A 23,353-nucleotide genomic window follows, 5' to 3' on the forward strand; every position below is an offset into this window, starting at 1 on the left:
AATGGACACACTGCCTTTCTTATTTCCCCCGAGGGTAGTTAGCGTTTTACAAAAGTGCTACCTGTGTTCCTTTCCCTGGCGCTGCCCGCGTTCCTTTCCCTGGCGCTGCCCGCGTTCCTTTCCCTGGCGCTGCCCGCGTTCCTTTCCCTGGCACTGCCCGCTTTCCTTTCCCTGGCACTGCCCGCGTTCCTTTCCCAGTGCTGACCGTGTTCCTTTCCCTGGCGCTGCCCGCGTTCCTTTCCCTGGCGCTGCCCGCGTTCCTTTCCCTGGCACTGCCCGCGTTCCTTTCCCTGGCACTGCCCGCTTTCCTTTCCCTGGCACTGCCCGCGTTCCTTTCCCAGTGCTGACCGTGTTCCTTTCCCCTGGCACTGCCCGCGTTCCTTTCCCTGGCACTGCCCGCGTTCCTTTCCCTGGCACTGCCCGCGTTCCTTTCCCTGGCGCTGCCCGCGTTCCTTTCCCTGGCACTGCCCGCTTTCCTTTCCCTGGCACTGCCCGCTTTCCTTTCCCTGGCACTGCCCACGTTCCTTTCCCCTGGCACTGCCCGCGTTCCTTTCCCTGGCGCTGCCCGCGTTCCTTTCCCTGGCGCTGCCCGCTTTCCTTTCCCTGGCACTGCCCGCGTTCCTTTCCCTGGCACTGCCCGCGTTCCTTTCCCTGGCACTGCCCGCGTTCCTTTCCCAGTGCTGACCGTGTTCCTTTCCCCTGGCACTGCCCGCGTTCCTTTCCCTGGCACTGCCCGCGTTCCTTTCCCTGGCACTGCCCGCGTTCCTTTCCCTGGCGCTGCCCGCGTTCCTTTCCCTGGCACTGCCCGCTTTCCTTTCCCTGGCACTGCCCGCGTTCCTTTCCCTGGCACTGCCCACGTTCCTTTCCCCTGGCACTGCCTGCGTTCCTTTCCCTGGCGCTGCCCGCGTTCCTTTCCCAGTGCTGACCGTGTTCCTTTCCCTGGCACTGCCCGCGTTCCTTTCCCTGGCACTGCCCGCGTTCCTTTCCCCTGGCGCTGCCCGCGTTCCTTTCCCTGGCGCTGCCCGCGTTCCTTTCCCTGGCGCTGCCCGCGTTCCTTTCCCTGGCACTGCCAGCGTTCTTTCCCTGGCACTGCCCGCGTTCCTTTCCCTGGCACTGCCCGCGTTCCTTTCCCTGGCACTGCCCGCGTTCCTTTCCCTGGCGCTGACCGTGTTCCTTTCCCTGGCACTGCCCGCGTTCCTTTCCCTGGCACTGCCCGCGTTCCTTTCCCCCGGCACTGCCCGCGTTCCTTTCCCTGGCACTGCCCGCGTTCCTTTCCCTGGCGCTGCCCGCGTTCCTTTCCCAGTGCTGACCGTGTTCCTTTCCCTGGCACTGCCCGCGTTCCTTTCCCCGGCACTGCCCGCGTTCCTTTTCTAGGGCTGCCCCTGTTCCTTCCCCAGGCACTGCCTGGGTTCCTTTCCCTAGCACTGCCTGCTGTTTTCCTGCTGTCTGTTCCACTCCATCTCCTGTGCCAGGGGATGCTCTGGCTCAGCCCCTACCCAGCAGCTTAGGAAAGAGGCTCTTGGCTGCCACTCAGAGCTCTGGGTGTGGGAGAGGCTGTTGACGGGAGTTCTTCCCCCTGGGGTGACTGGGCCGTGGTGGCTTTTTCAAGAAGGGACACTCACTTGTTGGAGTTTGGGGCAATGTCTTCCGCTGTGAAGTGTTTCTGGAGAAGTCTTGGGGTCTTGTGGCAGCTGTTCTGGGCCAGGCCGGTGGTGGACAGGAATGTGCTGTGGAGACTGCCTGCCTCCTCTTCCCGCCCTCCCCCCACCTGCCACACACACCCGCTCCCGCAGCAGCCGGGCCCAGCGTTCTCAGGCAGGATGGCCCCCGAGGAGGGGATGGGCCCAGGTGAGAACAAGAATCGAGGCTGAGGACAGGCATCCTCCCATCTCATGGTGATCAGGGCCTGGGGCTGGGAGTGGGATGAGGCCTTGGGCTGGAGCTGGAGCCGACTGTCACCCCTTCCGCACTCCTAGACCATTTGCTGTCCCTGTGTCCTTCTCAGTATTCCAGGATTTGCCAATGTCTCCTCTTGATGTTCCTCGTGGCCGTCTGCCTGTCCACCCTCCTCTCGTATTTGTGAGAGGTGTCAGGAAGGACAGGACAGAGATGCTTGTGTTCACTTAGCTGTGCACAGCCTGTGGACATTGAGTTAGGCCTGCTCAGTTTCAGACTGGCCTCCTGTCTTCAAAGGGCTTCTGGCTTCAGGGGAGGGGTCTGGGTGGAGGGTCCCACCCAGTGGGCTGCTGGAGGACAGGGACGGGGCTGGGCCATGGGGTGGTGTCAGGGGGACCCAGGTGTGCGGCCCCACTCTGCCGCTACCTTGAGGTCAATTACTGTGACCTAGAGGCAAGTTATTACACCTCCCCGGAGCCCCACCTGTCGCTTGCATTTCTTCACTGGCATCAGAGGCTTTTGTCCTGCAGCAGCGTGTCAGGGTGGCCCAGCTTGCCAGGCTGGCTCAGCCTCTCTCGTGTGTGCCTAGGCCTGCGGGAGCCCAGGCCGCAGCCGTGCCTGTGAGCTGACTGTTAGGCGGACATAGGTGGGTGAGAGGCCCCAGGGTAAGGCTGTGCCACGGGGGTGGGCGTGGGCATCTCCGGCTGTCGGCCAGACAGAGCGCACGTTTCTTGAGCATATGTTTCACTGATAGAAAGCCACTGAAAATAGCGTTTTAAATTTTAAAAGGAACATGTTATGGGGTAGAATACAGAATTAGCCCTTATCAAGAAATCAGAGCGGAATCTTTGTTTACATCATTACCTTGGACCGGGTGCTTGGGGTGCCAAGGAAGGATCAGGCTCTGGTTCCTACAAAAGAACAAGGAACCGAAGTGCGCGCTTGGCTTGCAGAAGTCACAGTTGATCAAGGTCAGGTGCCCAGTGAGTGACTGCCCAGCTCTGTGCCGCTGTGGCAGAATCCAAGACAACAAGATCGGTCTCCTGGCGTCCCGGCTGACTTTTTATTCTTTATTTATTTTTGTGAGACACAGTCTCGCTCTGTCACCCAGGCTAGGCTGCAGTTGCACAATATCGGCTCACTGCAACTTCTGCCTCTTGGGTTCAAGTGATCCTCCCACCTCAGCCTCCCAAGTAGCTGGGACTACAGGCATGCACCACCAACCCTGGCTAATTGTTTTTGTATTTTTTAGTAGAGATGGGGTTTCATCATGCTGGCCAGGCTGGTCTCGAACTCCTGGCTTTAAGCGATCCACCCACCTTAGCCTCCCAAAGCATTGGGATTACAGGTGTGAGCCACTGCACCTGACTGTGGCTGACTTCCAACTGGAGGTGGGAAACCATGTCAGGGCTGGTTACTTTACTGTGCTGGTGGATTGAGAAGGGTCTGGGGTCACTTAGAAGGTCCCTGGCGTTGAGACAATGCTTTGTCTCTCTCTCTCCTCTTCCCTTTAACAGTGTTGGCCACCATCAACTTGCAGTCAACACGCGAGCTGCAGCTACTGACCACCTTTCTCTTCAACGTCCAGGTAAGTCCAGCCCCAGGGAAGCTGCCGCCCAGCCTGCTCAGTGGCCTGTGGGAATTCCAAATGCCTGCCAGCGTGCTCAGCTTCCCCAGTGTAGGGAGCTGGAGTCAGGGCTGTTGGCCTCTTGACCCCTGGCCCATGCCGCTGCGTGCCTGCAAGACCCGCTGCCCACAGACAGCTCTGAGGGCTGCTGTGTAGGCCGATGCAGTGTGGACGTCACTCACTGCCCTGAGAGAGGGGGCCTTTTGGTGCACTCCTGGAGGACTCGACTTTTGTGGCCTCAATTAGCTCCACACTTGCTCCCAGGGATTGAGGGGGAAGAAAAACTTCCCCGTCCTGTACTACACAGGCATCGGACCTTCACCCGTGAGGGCCCTGCAATCCTAGAAAGATGACTGTCATCAGCAAGGCAGGAAGCCTGGTCCCCTCCAGGTCTGGAGAGAGGGAGGAGTTTCCACATGTCCCTCAATATCTGTCAAACCGATGGGCATTTACACTGCGCTGTAGTTCTGACTGACCTCTCTGTCAAACTCGTGTGCCCCTCCGGAGCAGATGGATGGATGGGGCCATGCTGCCACCCTCTGCAGAGCCGAGAGGCCCTGGCTGTGCCCTGGCTCACTGCCCCTGTGCCGCATGGTCACACTGGTCCTGGGCCTGCAGTGGAGACTGCCCCGTGCCGCATGGTCACGCTGGTCCTGGGCCTGCAGTGGAGACTGCCCCGTGCCGCATGGTCACGCTGGTCCTGGGCCTGCAGTGGAGCTGTGCTTGGACGGACAGGCACGGATGCCTGTGGAGATGCTGGGCCGCTTTCCATTCTGGCTGATGGTCTTTCAGAGCAGCGGCTGTGTCCTCAGGCACATCTGTGTGGAGCCACCACAGCCGTGTGGGGCCATGTGTGTGTTTGATGTGGCTCCTCCTGGGGTTCAGGTGGCCAGAGTAGGTGGGGAGGCTCCCAGGAGGAGATGGGAGGGCTGGCCCCACTCCCAGACAGGCTCCTGTGAGGCAGGTCACGCGTGATCCAGCTGGGTCTCTGCCTTCCTTCCTGGACATTTCCTGAGTGCCTGCCGGTGTGTGTAGTGGAGTGGGGGGCCTCTCACGCTTCTGACTGAGATGACGGGGTTTCCTGCCCTGTGCTGTGTGACCTTGGGCAAGTTACTTAACCTCTCTGTGCATCTCTGTCTTCTAAGTGAGGATGATGAGAGTACATTGCCTTATGGTGTCAACTCACAGGGCTGTTTGAAGATTAAATGAAGTAATATTTGGAAAGTGCCTAGCACGGCAGCTGATACAGCAGAATGCCTTATGTTTACCTAGCCTTCAAGGTCATCCTTAGAGAGGTAGCCGTGCCCGAGCCGTCCCAGGCCAGCTGTCCTGCTAATAGAATGGTCCTGCTGACGGGCTTTCTGTGTGCAGAGTCCAGAGATGTCTGTTTTCATTAAGGAAGGGGACTTGGACACCTCCCTGTTTGAATCAAGGGCTCTCTGAATGCACAGTGCAGGCCCCAGTGTGCTCCACGTGATGATGTTGATAGCATTTCACTCCCCTTCCGCGCCCGTGACCGGTGACGGGGATAACTATGCAAGTGTTTCCTGAGCACCTCCGACCTGCCAGGCAGTGTGCTGAGGGCGTTACGCGCACTCTCATCTCATTCTCCCAACAGTCATGTGAGCCAGTGAAGGAGACGGCCGTGGAGTGTGTAAGGCACCTGTAAGTAGTGGCCACGGCAGAGCTCCAGCTCTTAGCCAGTTGTGCAGTGCAGTGGCCTGGCACGTGGGTGGACCCTGGTACCCCCAAGCCAACAGCCTTGCTTCTGGCATGGGAGATTTCTGACTTGCGGGACTTTGAATCCGCCCCTCCCTTTTTAGTGATTTAAACGTGGTATGGTGTGTCTCCTTCTTGGAAGGTAGGTGGCTTGTAGAGAAAACTAAGCCACCAGTCTTGCTAAAAGAATTCTTGTAACTACTCTGGCTTTAACCTGGGTATGGCTGGTACCTTCTACTCAATGGACCGTAAGTTTGTCCCGTCCCCCTGGATCAGATTTTGTTGCTGCGTATGCAGTGGCGCTCTAAACATGAGGCCATCACTGACCTAGAGATACCTGACAAGCTGTCACTGGATGAGTGAGGAAGACTGTCTGGCACAGAGCCTGAAATACTAGCACGTTAGTCTTTACACCTCCCCCAGGCGCTCTGGGCTTCTGCAAACAGGACAGAGTGGTCATGGTCCCAGGAATGATCTTGGCCTCCTTGGGGCAGTCCTATGCCAAAGCCAGTATTCAGAAAGAAGATTTAAGATTTGTTGAGTGGCCCAGCCAAGGTATAAATCCAAACTGTTGGTACAGAACCTGCACCATGAATAGCTGTGCTGTAAGGCCCTGATTTTCTGGTTCAGAAAAAGCTGCTGTTTAAGCTGAGTTGGACCTTGAAGAGGGCCCACTCGTAGCGTCTGATTATTCTGCTAATGGAGCCAATACCCGGGGGGTCTGTATCCACAGTAAACCTCCCAGATACGGAGTTGTCCTGGGTAGAACGTCTCTCTTCCCTGGAAGAGGACAGGCAAAGCTTGGCTTGATCCAGAACCAGTGTCTTCTTGCTAACATGTGCACAACATTAAAACCATCAGGGTTTGCCATAGCGACTTTGGGAGCTTTATCTGCTCTGTACCTGCACGTGTGGGGTCCACATGTGGCAGGAGAACTGGTGTGGTGTGCAGGTGGATTTGGCCGTCACCTATGCCCCACCTCCAAAGACCTCTAAGGCAGTGGGTATGCAGCCAGGGAAGAGTGGAGAGGGCAGGGATCCTGGGGCTCCCCTTCACGAAGAGATTCCCTCTTTTGTGTCTGGCCAGCCTGCTTGTCTAACTCTCTTTTTGTGGTGTCCAGGGGACTCAGCCCAAGATGGTGATGGAGTACTGGACGGGGTGGTTTGACTCGTGGGGAGGCCCTCACAATATCCTGGATTCTTCTGGTGAGTGCTTGCAGTTACTACATCCAGCATGTGTGCTACTTAAGAAGTGAGGATGAGTTTCAGTCACCGGCTAACGAATGTAGGTCAGCCATAGGGGTGCAAGGCTGCTGGGATTATCTGTGTGCAGAAGTTGGCTCTGGATATTCTTGAGTCATTTGTCTTGACACTTTGATGAATGGGAGGGCTTTTTAGCATTGCTTGTTCGTGTTTTTGTAATTAGAAGGGTAATGCATGCCTATTGCAAACATCCAGAAAATACAGAAAAAGTATAGAGAAGAAATAAAATTCCCAGAGCCCAGAGACAACATTTAGATGTATACCACGTAGGCAGTTCTCTGTGTATCTGTACCGACAGCTCTATACGCACACACAGAGAGACAGATGCAGCCATGCTCCGCTGCATGGCACCTGCTTGTACCGGTGAATGCACATACGGATCGCTTTCTGTATGACCAAATACAGACTTACATGACTGCTTTAAAGAATGTGAAGAGCCCCGTTCTAAGCCACGCTTCGTGGACACAGTCTCTCGGGCCGTTTTGGGTGGTGGTTAAGCGCACGCCATCTCGGTGAGCGTCCCGGAGCCCGCGCTCTGCGCACCTGGCGTTCCCGGTGGCCCTCAGCGCCTGTTCATGCGCATGCGCACCCCTCAGCCCCGGAAAGACGGCAGTTTCAACCGCTGCTGCCGAGTGGATGCACCCATTTCCCACAGATTCAGCAACGCTGAGTATTAAAATAACTTTTAATATTGGTCTACTCAGTACATCATTGTTTAGTCTGCGTTTCTTTGATTTATATTAATAAAATATATATTTATTAAACCATGGGTTTTTCTCCTTTGCTATGGTCTTGTCATGTCCTGGTTGATTTCCTAACAAAGGCAGACCAGGGCAGGTGTCAGAGTTTTCTCTCTAGGGATGCATCCATCTGTGTGCATTTGATACACCTGGTCGGGCAGGCTCACATGGGGATCGCGCTGGTGCAAGGCCCTGGCCGCCCTGGGCTGCAGGTGGTCCACATGGAGCTCAGAGACTTGACCAGGATTTACAAACAACTGGAGGCTCGAGCTCTGGGGCCGTGATTCTGGCCCACACGTCCTCCACCCCTAATCTTCTGTGATTGGGGTTTTAGTGAGAGCTAGGAGGACAGAGTGACAACGTTGGCCTTGAGGTGGGACTGGGCAAGAGGAGAGTAGTGAAGGGACCCCAGCTCATCTCAGACTTTAACTCACTCTGCACATCCCCTTTCTCCCTCCTCCGGCAGAGGTTTTAAAAACCGTGTCTGCCATTGTGGACGCCGGCTCCTCCATCAACCTCTACATGTTCCATGGAGGCACCAACTTTGGCTTCATGAATGGAGCCATGCACTTCCATGACTACAAGTCAGATGTCACCAGCTATGGCAAGTATTCATCAACACTGCTCTCCCTGGTCTGCCGTGCATGGGCATGGCTGGGGCTTGCTATGGAGAGGCCTTCAGGGTCAACTTCCGGCACCTTCAGTGTCTTTGGCAATGGAGAAGGCAGAGGCTTTGCCTGGACGGTCACGTTACACTCCCAGAGGAGGGAAGCCTCAAGGCGGGTGGAGTGCCTGTGAGCCGGCCACTTTGGCAGAGGTGGCCTCCGCTCCCTGCCCAGGCCCTTGAGGAGGTGTGATCCTGCCCCCTTTAGGTTGAGAGTTCCAGAAAGTAGAAATTACACCTGCAGCTAGAAATTTAGGGCCATGCTGTGATCATGGATAGTTTGTGTTTTTTTGAATTTGTGAGAGAGTATCATCTGTCACCCAGGCTGGAGTGCAGTAGTGTGATCATAGCTCACTGCAGCCTCGAATGCCTGGGCTCAAGTGATCCTCCTGCTTCAGCCTCTTGAGTAGCTGGGACTACAGGTGTGCACCCCAACCCCTGGCTAATTTTTAAATTTTTTTGTAGAGGCGTGGTCTCGCTATGTTGCCCAGGCTGGTCTGGAACTCCTGGCCTCAAGTGATCCTCCTGCCTTGGCCTCCCAAAGTGCTGGGATTACAGGTGTGAGCCGCTGCGCCCGGCCTTGTGGACACTTGTTGTAGTTGCATGGTCTTTCGTGTTTACAGCATTTTGACTGAATGGCTCAAAAGTGTCTTGCCTCCGCAATGGCTGAGATGAAGACCTGTGGCCCTTCTGAGCTTCTCCCTGTTCTTTGTGCTGCCACATGTGCTGTGCTGGGGACAGGAATGACCATGACAGGGCCCGGTGTCTTGCAGACTATGACGCTGTGCTGACAGAAGCGGGAGATTACACAGCCAAGTACATGAAGCTTCGAGACTTCTTCGGCTCCATCTCAGGTACCCAGCAGACAGCAGACTCAAGTTCCAACTCAGGCCCTTGCTTCTGCTCTCAGACCCCGAAAGAGTTACTTCCTTACTGTCCCATCTGGACTCCAGTTGATCTGTGTGTAAGAATGTTCTAGACAGGGACAGGGAGAGTGTGGGGCTGTTTCTGTCTTGCCGACATCACCTGTTCCAGGTGTTAAGGCTCCTTATCTCCTGTGGAGGACGGGAGAATGCCCCTGGCCTTCCTCCCCTGGCCTCAGCAGGTGCTGAGAGCTGGCCTGTTGTTCCTCGTGGTGCTGGGATGCAGGAGCACATTGGGTCTGTGAATGGGAGCTGGGCGGGGAGGACGAGCAGACGGTGACATTTGGGTCCCTTGGGGATGACGCTGTTGTCTGTGTGTTGCAGGCATTCCTCTACCTCCCCCACCTGACCTACTTCCCAAGATGTCGTATGAGCCCATAACGCCAGTCTTGTACCTGTCTCTGTGGGATGCCCTCAAGTACATGGGGGAGGTGAGTGCCGGGGGCAATCGTGGGTGTAGCAGGGGTGTGGGGAGAGGAAGGCCAGCGCCTAGTGGCTTTGAGGTCCGCTCTCCAGCCTTGGAGCTCAGAGTGAAGAAGACAGACTCATGCTAGAGTGTGAGTTGGGGAGAAACAAAGGCCCCTGAGGAACAGCGGGTGGCCCTGTGAACCGTTCCTTCCTCCAGCCTCAGAGAGGAGAGTGAGGGGCAGAGGAACAGGGAGTGCCTCCTCCGGTGGCCCGAGGCTGTGCTGCATACCCCCTGCCTGTGGACTGCACTCGGCCGGTGCACACCCCTTTGTCCCACCCTCTTCCCCATCACTCTGCAGAGCTGTAGGTTTAGTGCAATGAGAAGTCAAAGTAGAAACACCCGCCAAACCCCTGCTTCCACTCCACGTGCCAGCCCCCAGGCAGAGTCTGTGACCCCACTCCTGCTCAGCCTGCCCCCCCGCCATCTCTTCTGTACGCAGCCAATCAAGTCTGAAAAGCCCATCAACATGGAGAACCTGCCAGTCAACGGGGGAAATGGACAGTCCTTTGGGTACATTCTCTACGAGACCAGCATCACCTCATCTGGCGTCCTCAGCGGCCGTGTGCGTGATCGGGGGCAGGTAGGAGCTTCTCTTCTAAATTCCCGCGACCTTCTGATGAGCAGCCCTGCAATATGTTCTGTCCCTCAAAATCAGCTATTTCCAGCTGTAAATATGGCCCTTCCGAGTCAGCTCTGCGAGTCTTCATGGGGGCATTCGTTTCTGCTCTGCCCGCTGGCCCCTTGTCTGCCCACAGGCATGCGGTGCTGCCCTTCTTGGCCTAGCGGAGGTCCCACGTACCCTCCTCCTGTTGGCCATGGATGCTTCTGTCTGTTCCCTTTGGCAGGTGTTTGTGAACACAGTATCCATAGGATTCTTGGACTACAAGACAACGAAGATCGCTGTCCCTCTGATCCAGGTTCATTGTTTTTGGGCGCTGGGTGAGGGCTAGCCCCCGCTGCTTCGAGGAGGACGGGGGGAGTCACCGAGGAAGACTTGGGAGACCCGTGGCTCCTTCCCCACCAGCTGCAGGTGGAGAGGGCGAGCGCGCCTTTCTGCCCAGCTGGGATGTGCACTCCCATCCCCAGAGTGTAGGGAAGAACTGGGGTCCACAAGCACATTCTGAGGGGCAGCTGTGGCCTTCCAGTGGTCATCGTTAGCCCTGTGTTGCTGGCAGGGTTACACTGTGCTGAGGATCTTGGTGGAGAATCGTGGGCGAGTCAACTACGGGGAGAATATTGATGACCAGCGCAAAGGTGGGTCCGAGAACGTGTCGAAAGAAGAGCGGCCATGCTGGACACATGGCTATTGCTTCTCTTGCCAGCAGCCACCAGGACACGGAGGCCCCTTGCAGGGAGGTGGAGGCTGGGTTGTCCCGTACATGAGGCCAGTTCTGAGTGGGCCAGAGAAGCTCCGCTGGGCTGTGGCCCCTGTCCCGTTAGCACTGCACATGTGCATTGTCTGCGTGCTTGTGATAAACACAGTGAACACTGAGCTGGCCTGGTCTCCCCTGGGCTGCAGTCGGTTTCCGCAGGGATGTCTGCCTGGGGGACGGCGGTGAGGAGCAATGAATGTGATTTCCAGGAATCCAAGGAAAGGCACAAGACCCCTGCCTTCTTGGGCCTCCACACTGAATTTCTCTTCTTGATCCATCTTGGGAAACCCATAGCTTATCTCGGATGTGGCGCGGGCAGGACGTGGCGCGAGGAGGAAGTGGGACATATAGCAAACAAAACGCCTCTTGGTAGCGCACCCCTCTGGCAGCACACCCCTCTGGCAGCACACCCCTCTGGCAGCACACCCCTCTGGCAGCACACCCCTCTGGGAACAGGCTGCCAATTTGCTTTATGTTTCCTGGCCTACTAAATCTTTTATGCTTTAATTTAGCCCTTCCTTTTTTAAACAACTCTAGCTAAATGTGGGTGGTTTCAGGTAAGTTATAAAAAAAGAACTCAGAAAAAAATGAATGCGACGGTGGTGAGCAGCACTGGTGACCTCCCAGTTCTCTCACGGTGCCTGCGTTTGTAATGGAGGAAACGTGAAGGGCTCTTTTTGGTCCACATTTCATCTGACAGCCGTCTGGCGGCCTGCCAGGAAAGCGACATGGCCCAGACACTGGAGCCTGGATCCCGGGGATCAGGGCCTCTGCAGATGGGCCTCAGAGCAGCATCTAGACCATCCAGGCCCACACTCCTTCACCCTAAACAGCTCCCTCTCTGGGCCTGTCCTTCCGTTGTTCTCCTGGGGGTTGGAGGGAGCAGCAGCCTGACCATTGTTCCTAACTTTGTTTCCCTGAGCCCTTGTTGAGGGTCCCCTGGGCCCACACTGTGGAGTCCTGTCCTCCAGATCACAGTTAAATGTTTTAAATTACAGACCTCCCTTGAGAAATGTGTGTGCCCACAGACACCTGCACCTGCCATTTCAGAGTCTGTAGGCCCCGCAAAGCCTCTCCACAGTCCCCAGCCTCTGAATCCCCAAGCTAGCCACCCAGCAGCTCCGTGATCTGAGACTGGCAGGGCTGGCCCAGCCCCAGGACACTGATGAGTGGCTCCTCAAGGGACACAGCTCTTCCCTGTTGGATGCCTGAGTGAGGGTGCCATCTGCCCACAGTCCATACTCCTGATGCACAGCTTTAATCCTCGGTGGCATAGGTGACTCCTGGCTGAGTTATTAGGTCTGTGTAGCCTGGGCCCCACTGAAACTGGCCCTGCAGCTAGGCCGGAACCCTCTCAGTCATCTGGAACTTCCTTCAGAGAGAGGCCAGAGGCTGTTCTCCCACTGTAACACCTCAGCTCTATATCCTTCCCATGGCAAATCCTAGGGATTTCCTCCTTCCCATGCCCCATAGAATTGCTAGGGAGCCTTGCTTGCAAGCGAACAGCTCAGGGAGCGTACACTTCAGCACTCCTCACCCCAGCGTCCCAGGGCTTCCCCTTGTGGCCCTGGCCCAGCAGACTTGGCCCCTGCCTTTGGGCTACCCACATGTTCTGCCTCCTTCCCACAGGCTTGATTGGAAATCTCTATCTGAATGATTCACCCCTGAAAAAATTCAGAATCTACAGCCTGGATATGAAGAAGAGCTTTTTTCAGAGGTGGGTCCCTGTCCAGTGCCAGCACGTGCACTCACAGGTTCGGCGCTGTGCGGCAGGCCCCAGGGTCCCTGGTGCACCGTAGCCTGGCCCACACCCAGGTGTGAATGGCCCCAGGAGCCAGATCGGCTGGCTGAGGTGAGGGGTGGCACCGGCGCTAGAAGCCACGTTTGCAGACTAGGAATTCCCAGCATCCTACCCTGCTGCCATTCTGTGTCCTGGTTAAGGGTGGGGGGGCCATGGATGGGGAATTAGCTGCAGGACTGGGACCAGATCTAGGGAAGGTCCTCCTCCGTCTCCTGCCCTGTGTTCTGTCCTTAGGTTCGGCCTGGACAAATGGAGTTCCCTCCCAGAAACACCCACATTGCCTGCTTTCTTCCTGGGTAGCTTGTCCATCAGCTCCACCCCTTGTGACACCTTTCTAAAGCTGGAGGTTGGTAACCCCCTTTCCCTGCCGGGTTCTCCTACGTCCCTCCCGCCTTGGAGGGCTCTGAGCCAAAGCCACATGAGCTTGGCGAGAGCCCTTGGTGGCTTCTGTGCCCAGAGGGTCTGAGAGGGCTGCTGGAGACTCCCTGGGCCAGGGGAGTGGGCTCACAGCAGAACCACCTCATGCTTCCCACGTGCAGTCTGAGCTTGGGGGCCATGCCTGAGAGGCGTGGCAGTGGCACTAGGGGCACTGAGAGGCGTGGCAGTGGCACTAGGGGCACAGGAAATAGAGCATCCCACCTGCTCACCCTCATGGCTGTCCAGACGCAGCTCGCTTTGGTCTCCTGGACCTGAGAGAAGCACGCATGGTGTATGTCTCCCTCCACTTTTGCTGTGGCTCTCGTGGTAGATGAACACCCTTCCCGCTCTGTTTCAAGGGCTGGGAGAAGGGGGTTGTCTTCATCAATGGCCAGAACCTTGGACGTTACTGGAACATTGGACCCCAGAAGACACTGTACCTCCCAGGTCCCTGGTTGAGCAGCGGAATCAACCAGGTGGGAGCTTCCAGCCCCTTCTTGTTCCCCGAGACGCCCTGCCCACCTGCCCTCCCAGGGAGCCTTCCCTCAGGGTGGAGGGTGTGCCAGTGGGTTCTTCCTGCCTCCTCCTCGCTGCGGACGAGTTGTTGGTCCCTGTCCCTTCCAGCCTGGTTCCCAAACCCTCTCCTTCTGACCTTGCCACCTCTCAGCACCTCCCCTGGCACCAGGACAGACCTCAGCTGCCCTCCCAGCTGGGCCCTCTCTCCACAGGTCATCATTTTTGAGGAGACGATGGCGGGCCCTGCACTACAGTTCACGGAAACCCCCCACCTGGGCAGGAACCAGTACATTAAGTGAGCGGTGGCCCCCCGTCCTGCTGGTGCCCGTGGGAGACTGCCGCCGCCTCCTGACCTGAAGCCTCGTGGCTGCTGCCCCACCCCTCCCCTGCAACCTCAGGGACTGGGGGCTACAGTCTGCCCCCACCTAAGCTGAAAACTCTGAGCCTGCAGGGAAAGGTGGGACGGCTCTGGGCCTGGCTCTGCTGATGACGCCTTTCCTGCAGCCCTGCTCGTGTGCGAGGCTGTCGGGCTGTCTCTAGGGTGGTCTCCAGGGTGGGAGCAGCTAGTCAGATCGCCAAGCCTTTGGCCCTCAGAGAAAGTGCTGAAACACGCCCCTGCGCCGGAAGTCACAGCCCTGCGAGCATCTGCTGGACTCAGGCGTGCTGTTTGCTGGTTCTTGGGAGGCTTGGTCACATCCCTCATAGCCCCTTTTTATCCCCGAAATGCTGGGTGTGTCACCAGTGTAGAGGGTGGGGAGGGGGATGTCTCACCCGAGCTGACTCTGTTCTTCCTTCACAACCTTCTGAGCCTTCTTTGGGATTCTGGAAGGGACTCAGCGTGAGAAACACGTGACTTCCCCTTTCCCTTCCCACTCGCTGCTTCCCACGGGGTGACAGGCTGGGCCGGAGAAACCGAAATCCTCAGCCCTGCGTCTTCCTGAGTCAGCGAGTGTCTCTGGTGTTCAGTGAGGATGACATGTGGGTCCTGGCGGAAGCCATGGCCCGTATCCGCACATCCAGGGAGGAGGCACAGAAGGCCCAGCTCAGCGGCCCCCGCCCCCCACCGCCCACGCGGAGCAGCAGGGGCGGAGCAGCCTCCTCCGCAGTGTGTCCACGTCCGTGTTTGAGCCTTGCTCTGGGGCTCAGCCCAACACCTGGCTCGGGCTCACTGTCCTGAGTTGCAGTAAAGCTGTAGCGTTGAATCACACCCCCTCTGGTGATAGTCTCCAGTCATGTGTGCCACTCGTGCCAGAGGGGAAGGCTGTGTGAGAGCGTTTTCTCGGTCAGGTTCCCGTGGGGCCTCATTTGCCGCTCGGGGGTCCAGACGGGGACCGTCCCTGGGGTGGGTGGGCCATGATCCTGGCCTCATACTCCCCTCCTGACCCCGAATCCCCTTAAAATGTCGCTGGATTGGAAGCGCCCTGGAGAGGACAGGTCAAATGCAAATTCATTCTCATGCTGGTGGGCGGGGGTAAGAATCTGCCAGGCAGTCAAGGGCGCTACATATGAGTTAACTGCGGGGTTGAGTTTTGCTTCACAAACTACATCTGGCATCTACTGCCAAAACCAAATTATCTCCAGTAACAGTCAGAAAGTCAAGTAGCACACACATCCCCTGCACGGCAAGAGCTCTGGGAGCCCCGTGAAGGTGGGCTGGGGGATGGCGAGCCGTGGAGCTCGCTGAGGCCAGCAGGCTTGCTGCCCGTGTGGCTGCCCAGGGGGAGGTGCAGGGGACATTCGTGATGTGCAGCCCAGCAGCTGAGCCAGGTCAAGGGCTTATTAAATGGAGCTTGTTAAAGGGAAGCATGTGGACAGTGGCTTGGGGACAAGATGAGGCAGAGTCCCTGGTTTTGCCCAAACTCACCAGTTCTTCTGGAACTGCCTTGGAATGACAAGCATGGAGCTAAGATGTGGCTGAGACCCGGGCTACTTGGGTGTGGCCTGAGCCAGGTGCAGGGTCTTCTGCCCTGCTTTACCTGGGTGTGTGCTTCTGCAAAGCTGTGCATGAGCTGGGTTCTGTCAGAAAGTGATGGAACTCGAATGGAAGGGAACCTTCCTGCAAATCCTCCTGTAAAGTGGATCACACTTCCACGAAGAACTGAGCAGGACACTCTGGTTTCCTAAGGTGAGGTCTTCCTACACCAGCTTCTTATTCTTGCCCTTCTTTTTTGCCAGTTGACTGCTCGGCTTCTCTATCAAAGCACCTCTTGGCAGAGCTTATTCTCCAGCGTTGACTAAAGATTTGTCCGTATCTTCCACATGGTATGGCCTCATCTAGGTCTCTTTGGAGGATCCCTCTTCATATCCAGCCTCTGAATACTGGGGGTCTCTGGCCCACTCCTTGGGCTGTTTCCTTCCTCTGTCCACACTCACTGCACAGGGTCTCACCTGTGAAGCCTGTGGTTTGTAAACAGGTTCAACACCCGCGCCTGCCGATGCTGGCCTGCACCTGAGCTCCAGGCGCGTGGGGGCTCCTTTTCTTCTGCATGTGTCTAACGGGCACCTGACACACAGCTCCGTTTCCCCACATTACCCCTCCTGCACGCAGCCCCATATCTGGAAACGGCAGTGCTGTTCTGTGTCTCGGGCTATTTTGGACCCCTCTCTTTATCTCCCACATCCAATCCAGCAGCAGATCCTCCTGGCTCTGCCTCCTAAACTCGTTCAGAATTTGACTGCTGCTCTCTGCCCCAACCCCATGCCCCCACTCAGTCCACTGCATCTTGGCCTAGATGATTGCAGGAGCCACGTCTCCACCTGTCCTTGCCCTCTCCATTTATCCTCTGTGCAGGCGCAGGGCAGTTCTTCTGAGAGATGGATAGATTATGTTAGTCCTCCGTACTGGACCCCCCATTGCCTTCTGGTTTCACCTGATGCCTGAGGACTCCCTCCTCCCATGCCCACCGCATCCCTCACTGCTTGCCCCAGCCGTCCCCACCCAGTCGGCTGAGCCTTCCTGCTGATCTATAAGCTGAGCAACGCTTGTTCCACCTGCTGGAGAGTTCTTTCTTCTTGGACCCAGGGAGCTGCATGTCAGGGTGTTGCTGCTTTGCTCCAATGTCACCTTATCAGGGAGGCCTTTCTGGCCACCCTACAGAGCACTGACCCCTCTCCACTGTTACCCTCTGTCTCCCCAACTCAGCCTCATTCTCCATACAACAGATTGCATCTGAAATAACACGTATTCGTTATTGCCTGTCTCGTCTCGTCAGTAGGTCAGTTCTGTGAAAACGAGAGCCTTGTTTTTTCACTGCTGCGTTCCGGCTCCTAGAATAATGCCTGTTCATAACAGGCACCTGATAAATACTTGTTGGGTAGCTAAATTAATAAATGACAGTAAAATAAGGCAGCGCTGAAGAGGATTAGGACTGTTAAAAACTGTATTTGACTTTTAATTTTGAAAGCAAATTAAATACAGTTAAATTAAAACAGACCGGATGCAGCTGCCTGGGTGCCACCCTCACCCCAGCCTCTGTTCTTGGAACTCCTAGCCCCTGGCCTCACTCCTGTGTGGTGGGGTTTGCCAGCGAAGGAGCAGGGAACAGACTGGGTTTGGAAAACAATCGTCATCATGGACCCATTTCTGATTTATAACAAACTCATTCCCAACAAGGATGAAGGCTGCAGTCCACCAGGGTTATAATTATAAATAAATATACATGCAGCTAAAAGAGGGTATTAGGTGAAAACAACTGACCTAGCATCTGCCAAAAGAAGTCCCCATTTTGTCATTCATTATCAATTTCCTGAAAATGAACCCTGGGCTTTTGGCTAAGAAGGTGGCCTCAGACCAGCCAAGCTGACCTTGGCACTCAGGGCTGGCTTCTGTGAGTGAGGCAGTAGAGCGCCCACGCATAAGTTCACCACCTGTGCCCACCTCCTCCCTTCTCTCCCATGCCACCCCACTTGCTTCCAAGGGCTTGGTTTCCAAAGTGACATTCAGGGTGTAAGAGGTTGGGGAAAACGTCCTGCAAGGTGGCTCAGGGATCTGATTCCATCAGATGGTGTCATGAATACTGTGGGAGATTAAATCCATCTCAAAATAGGCAACCAATGCTATATTCTGAATGTTAGGTCTCTGGACTGAGTCCCACCCACCCACCCACTCAGGAGTGAGTTCTGAATGGCCCTCAGACCTGTCCTGGTGAGTCTTAATGGGGTGGGAGGCTGTTAGTTAAAAAATAAACACCTCTTCAGTAGGCTGGGGCCCCTTCCTTTTCCTCCACTTGGGGGGAAAATTGTGCTTCCAACTTGCAGGAGAATGAGCCAGATTGCCACCAGAGAGCCCGGCCGGCCAGGGGGGGTCAGAGCCCTTTCCAGCGGGCCTGGGAGGCCTGGGGAGGGCAGCAGCTTGAGACACACTGTTCTTTCTCTAGGGTGGAAAGTGGACAGCTGGACATGAGGTGGGCTAGCTTTGCATGCTCCCGACTTAGGGAAAAGTAACATTTTCTTTCCCTTTTTTGTGTTTAGAATAATTTCCAAAGCAGTGCGCTCAGGCCTCCCTCCTGCTCAGTGTCCCACCAGCCCCTGCCCTCTTTTCCCCAGTCCCTCTGCTACTCCAGAGTCCCTCCTCCTCAGACTGGGGGCAGGAGAGAGTTAGCCCTTGGCCTTGGCCTCCCTCCTTTTTCCAGGCTGCAGGAGGTCCCACCTTGCACGCCACCCACTGCCTTGCCTACCGCCCATCACCTTGCCCACTGCCCACCACAGACAGGCTCACTGCCCACCACAGACAGGCCCACTGCCCACCACAGACAGGCCCACTGCCCACCACAGACAGGCCCACTGCCCACCACAGACAGGCTCACTGCCCACCACAGACAGGCTCACTGCACCCTGAGGTCTGTGGCTCTGAAGAGCTGCAGGAAAAGGCCCCTTCCCTCCCCAGTCCAGTCCAGCCGAGGGGCCGAGCAGCCGAGGTGGGCGGTGGGCGGTGGGCGGTGGCAGCATGTGGACAGTGGGGCCGTGGGGTTCTTAATCCAGGTCAGGCAGTGACCTGTGCTGGCTCTTGAGCCCACCCCTTTGCCAGTGCTGGAGGAGAAGGGGTAAAAAAAGAGGGGCCGGACGAGGGGACTCTGCTCCTGCCACAGCCTGAGGTACAGGGGGTGCCTATTAGGCCCAGTTCCCCCCATGCAGGGCTGGGTGCCTGTTGGGATCAAAGACGGCCTCATGCTCTGTAAACATGAACCAGAGGAGAGCCACAGAGGTATGTCTGATTTGGGGGCAGCTCTCGGGGAGAGCAGGGACCGAGGAGAGGAGCAGCGCACTCATGATGCCCGTGGGCTGCTCTCTGGTCTTCAGAATTCCCTGGCTGGGTGTCCTGTGTGGTAGGGCTGGGCCCAGGGACAGGGAGCCAGGGAGGGCCATGCTCCACGTGACCGCAGGGGCTTCTCGTCTCCCTCCCGCCCGCATCACTGCAGGGCCGGTGTGGGTGCCCTCTGCACCTGCTCCTGCAGCCCCGTCAGTGCAGGGAGCTCTGGGGAGGTGCGCTGGAGCACCAGCTTGGCTGGTGCTGGACACCCCACCCTGGCCATCAGGTCTCTCGGGCCCTGGTCACGCTGGTTGGAGAGAACAACAGGTCTGGGATTTCTGTGCTTAAATTCTCTGTCCTTTGTCCTGGCATCAGGCTGGGCTCTCTCAGAAGCCCCAGAATAGAAAGGAGGGTGACGGTGATTCCTTAGGAGTCGGCCTTGGAGGGACCATCAGCCGTGGGGAGAGGATGGAAGGCCAAGAACAGGGTCTGAGGAGGAGGCTCCTGTGAGGGGAGAGGAGGAATGAGTGAGGTGTCAGCTGAGGATGGGGCTGGAGAGGGAACGGCCAGGCAGGGCCACCAGGACCTCTGCAAAGCCCAGGCCCCCAGGTCCTGTGGGGGCCTTTGGGGGGGCAGGTGGGGAAGGTGCTCCAGTGAGGGCAGCGAGGGCCCAGTGAGGGCAGGAGGCAGGAGTGAGGCTCTGTACAGACGCATTCTAAGTGGCACCGGCCAAGGTGACTGAGTGACGCCCTGTGGTCCCCTGCAGGCAGGGGGATGCAAACATGATACAGAAGCTGTTGCTTAGCTCCAGCGCAAGAGGACAAATGTCTGTCTCAGGCCCCAACCTCTGTTTGGCATAACCTAGAGCAGGGAGTCTGGAGTACCAGCTGCTTTGAAGAAACAGAATAAGATCACAGTAAAGCCCCTGAAAATGCCTGGCTTTGCCAACCACCCGGCACAATTCACTTGTGCCAGTGTGTCATCTTGGAACATTCATTTAGCTTCTCTCAACATCATTTTTTTGCCTCTGAAGTGTAGGTGGATCCTGTGGCCTACTTCCAGAGAAGGCTTTAAAGACTCGAATAAAAATAGCCACACTGATGAGACTTATGTGCCATGAACTGTTCTAGGTGCCCTCAGCAACCTACTTCACAGATGAAGAAACTGAGGCCCAGAAAAGTCAAGTCAGGTCAAACAGTGAAGAGCAGGGGTCCTGGGAGCTGAGGTCTGGGTCCGTGCTCTCACTCTGCGCTACCTCTCACTAGGACAGCTGTGGCTCGTTGCTGTGGAGCAGCGAGTCCGTGAGTCCTCGCCATGGCCGTGTGGTGAAGGAATCCACAGGGGAAGAGGCAGACTTGGGGGGACAGACCCTGGCCAGCGAGAGTCTGAATGGCAGTGCCTTATGGGCTGCAGGCGTCACTGCCAGCAGAACAATCAGCAAGGTGTTTGCAAGGTGACGCCCTCTGAAGAGTCTGGTGGCAGAGAAGGACCCAACTGTGTGGGTGAAAGTTAATGCCTGGGGACTTTCAGGTGGCCCAGTGGGAAGGGGACCGTGGTAAGGCCTCCCCTCCCGCCCATGTTTGCCGTGTCCTCCACAGTGAAAGCCCAAGAGGAAAAGCATAAGACAGTTGATTTGGCCCAACCTGGTGCCGTTCTGCCCAGTGTGTGGCCCACCCTCGTCACGCCCATACCTGCGTCCTGAAGCTCAGATCTCCACCGAGGGGTCAGTGAAGCCCTTCTTGCCCTCATTCACCAGCACTGGCTTCTCTGTCCGTGTGTGCCACACCAGGATCTGTGTGCCCAGAGATGCAAAACACGGTGGGACAGGCCCCTGACCTTACTCCGCTGCCTCCCTGCTCCCTCCCACGCCGTGTAAACATCTCTCCTGCCCCTCCCTTTCCTTCAGGAGTTTTCAATTGTTCCATCAAGATTTTCTCAATTGTTTAAAATTTATTTTCTGTGGCTCCAGACTACCCCGTCATTTTTGCTGTTTGTACATGTGATGCCTTCAGAACACCTGCAGGAAATGGGAAGTCTAGAGCTACAGGAAAGAGAAGCCCCAAGACTTCCCGTGTGTGTGTGTGCATATGTCTGCATGTGCATGTGTGTGTATGTGCATGCGTGTGCATGCGTGTGCATCTGCATATGTGTGCACATGTGTGCATGCATAGGCATGTGTGTGCGCATGAGAGCTCAGCAGGGACGTCCTGGAGCACAGCTGTTTTGTGGGAGGTTATAACTCCCTGGTGGCCATTGCTCTCCCTTTCCCTGCCTGTCCACCATGTCGCTGCCTTACAGGTGATAAACGGCCTTCCTGGGGAGGGGGTTTCAGAAAGCCCAGGCTATTTTGAGGCCTCTGTTTCCTTCTCCCGATCTGTAGGGAGGGTGTGGCTGTGCTGGAGACGGGTGTGTCACAGCTGTCAGTGCTGTGGACGGTCTCACCTTGGTGCAGTTGGCTGCCTTGGGCTCCAGGTCATTGAGGGTGACAAGTTCTCGAAGGAGGCTGCTTTCCTGGTAGCCTCCCTTCACACCTCGCAGCTTGAAGTAGGCCTGGCTTCGCTGCAGAATGAGCCGCAGGTTGACTGCAAATCCAGCCATGTCTATTGCAAATGGCCGGTGGGGGTCAAACACCGTCTTCCAGCCGACCACCTTCCCTGCCCCGTTCACCCGTGGGGCCTCGTACCGCAGGCCACCCACGAAAGCGACGGGCCACACGGACACCCTCCTGGTGCTGCGCATCTACAAGTGGGGGGTCCAGAGTCAGGGCGCCCGTGCTGCAGATGTGGACGGACTCCCGTGCCCATGGGAGGCGACATCCTTCAGCAACCTCTATGCCCATGGCCAGCCAAGGCCACCCAGGGGGGTCCAGTACAGCCCTGTCCCCAGGGCCCCGTCCCATGGGTTGGGCACCTGAGGAGAAGCTGCCCTGGGCTGCCGGCGAGATCTGACCTCTCAGATGGCCTGGTCTTCACCTTTTCAACATGGCCCTGCTGCCGTTTTCTCCCTTGTGTAAAACCCTTCGGTCTGCCCACTTCAGAGTGTGAAATGACTCCCCTTCTCCCCCAGACTAGCACAGCCCATATACTCAGGCAGCTCCAGCTGTTCCACCCAAGAGGTTTCCGGTGGTCACGCAGAATGACCTGCTCACAGACCCATTCAGAGGAGACCTCTAGGGCCAAGAATATGGTTTAGGGGCTCCAGAGCCACCTGCCTTCCCCCTAATTGTGGGGGATGCTGTAGCCCGCAGTTCTGTCCTTTCCCTGGCTCTCTGCTGCCTGCCCCGCTCCCAGCCCGGCACCGCCTCCCGGTCTCCCCCTGCGCCAGCCTCCCCACCCACAGCCCCTCCTCGGGAAGCCCCTCCACGCCCCGCAGCCTCGGGAAGCCCCTCCACGCCCCGCAGCCTCGGGAAGCCCCTCCACGCCCCGCAGCCGGGGCCCCGCGGCACCTCCTCGAAGAGCTCCAGGCTGTAGGTGTTGTCGTCGTCCGCGAAGTACACCACGCCGGGCTGGCTGGAGTTGCGCGGGAAAGTCTCGCGCAGCCAGCGCAGGGCCAGGTTGCGCTGCATGGTGCCCCGCGGGATGCGTGGGTCGCGGGCGTCTCCTCGCAGCTTGTAGTTGCGGGGCGTCTCCACGTGCAGGTGCGTGTAGTTGAGGCCGGTGTCGCGCAGCAGGCGCGCGGTCAGCGGGGTCCGGCGCGGCGCGTCCTCCACCACCAGCCAGTGCAGGTTGGGCACGTGCAGCAGCGTGTTGGCCATGCGCGTCAGCTCGGCCTTCTGCACCGGGCGGCTGTAGGTGGGCGTCACCACGTGGATGGTGGGCAGCGTGTCGGACCACGGCGGCGGCCGCGTGTACACGTACTCGGTGCGCACCACCTCCACGATGTCGCGGTCGGACATGCAGTACTCTCTGGGGTCCGAGCCGGGCGGCGCTTCGCGTCGGGGGTCGCTGCCCTCATCTGCCGATTGGGAGACAGGCGATGCGGGGAGGAGAGCGCTGGCTGTGGCCCCAGATTCAGAGCCGGACGCCCCCCACCCTGCCAGGGCACCCTCTTCCTCCCCTGCAGGGGCTGCTCAGACCCCTGACTTGGACCTGTTAGCTCCAAGGTTGAAACCTGCAGCCCTGGAATCCTCTCTGTGAGGGTCCCAGTTCTGATGACACAGAAGTAACCGCTTCCTTCCCACCTTTGCAGCCCTCTGGCTATTTGAGTGCAGCTGCCCATATTCCAAGACTGCATCCTCAGTTCCTAAATGCGCTGATTTTCCTATGAAAAGGCATCCTGGCCCTCCCCTCCCCTGCCCTCCTCGTCTGGAGGGAGCTGGCCACGCTGGTCCGCACAGGGCTGGGCTAGCAGAGCACGTGGCACTGTCCCACTGTGGTGTGGAGGCCACAAATCCCCAGGGCCGCACCCCTGCTGCAGCAGCCAGAGCACAGAGCACACTGCGCCTGCAGGAGCCTGAGGCAGCTCCCGGAGTTCTCAAGCCCTCCCGTCAAGTGGGGCCTCTGCCCTCCTGGCCTTAGGTAAGGCATTCTCTGAATCTTGGTGCTGAACTTCCTATTTAACTGCATTTTATTCTTGTGGGTTTTGCCCATAGTTGCCAAGATATATGTAGATCTAGCAGTCCTAGCAAGAGGAGAAATCATGGCCATTGGGATTCTTGTTTTCCATGCGTCCCTTCTCTCCAAATTCTGTCCTTCCATC

At 57.3% G+C, this 23,353-nt stretch overlaps 2 protein-coding genes across 5 annotated transcripts in view; one reads left to right on the forward strand and one right to left on the reverse strand.

Annotated features, from left to right (window-relative positions):
* LOC105476145 (galactosidase beta 1 like 2) overlaps positions 1–14,614 on the forward strand; it is a 45,183-nt gene extending 30,569 nt beyond the window's left edge. For 2 of the 3 annotated variants that reach the window (XM_011731794.2, XM_071075869.1), the window contains 13 exons: positions 3,414–3,484; positions 6,363–6,447; positions 7,711–7,848; positions 8,682–8,762; positions 9,156–9,262; positions 9,740–9,880; positions 10,146–10,217; positions 10,476–10,554; positions 12,303–12,390; positions 12,709–12,820; positions 13,251–13,367; positions 13,620–13,702; positions 14,297–14,614. In XM_011731794.2, the coding sequence (XP_011730096.1) occupies positions 3,414–3,484; positions 6,363–6,447; positions 7,711–7,848; positions 8,682–8,762; positions 9,156–9,262; positions 9,740–9,880; positions 10,146–10,217; positions 10,476–10,554; positions 12,303–12,390; positions 12,709–12,820; positions 13,251–13,367; positions 13,620–13,702; positions 14,297–14,348 (1,226 nt within the window). In that variant the 3' untranslated portion in view covers positions 14,349–14,614. Of the gene's footprint in view, positions 1–3,413; positions 3,485–6,362; positions 6,448–7,710; positions 7,849–8,681; positions 8,763–9,155; positions 9,263–9,739; positions 9,881–10,145; positions 10,218–10,475; positions 10,555–12,302; positions 12,391–12,708; positions 12,821–13,250; positions 13,368–13,619; positions 13,707–14,296 lie in introns of those variants that run through there. The other variant, XM_071075870.1, reaches the window with a different exon arrangement.
* A 2,155-nt stretch (positions 14,615–16,769) lies between these two features.
* Positions 16,770–23,353, reverse strand: part of LOC105476144 (beta-1,3-glucuronyltransferase 1) — a 32,358-nt gene continuing 25,774 nt past the window's right edge. For both annotated transcript variants that reach the window (XM_011731792.3, XM_011731793.3), the window contains exons 4-7: positions 22,101–22,609; positions 21,098–21,394; positions 20,347–20,447; positions 16,770–19,159 (exon numbers count right to left, since the gene is read on the reverse strand). In XM_011731792.3, the coding sequence (XP_011730094.1) occupies positions 20,361–20,447; positions 21,098–21,394; positions 22,101–22,609 (893 nt within the window). In that variant the 3' untranslated portion in view covers positions 16,770–19,159; positions 20,347–20,360. The remainder of the gene's footprint in view (positions 19,160–20,346; positions 20,448–21,097; positions 21,395–22,100; positions 22,610–23,353) is intronic.

Source organism: Macaca nemestrina, chromosome 12 (assembly GCF_043159975.1).
Source record: "Macaca nemestrina isolate mMacNem1 chromosome 12, mMacNem.hap1, whole genome shotgun sequence".
NCBI classification, from domain to species: domain Eukaryota; kingdom Metazoa; phylum Chordata; class Mammalia; order Primates; family Cercopithecidae; genus Macaca; species Macaca nemestrina.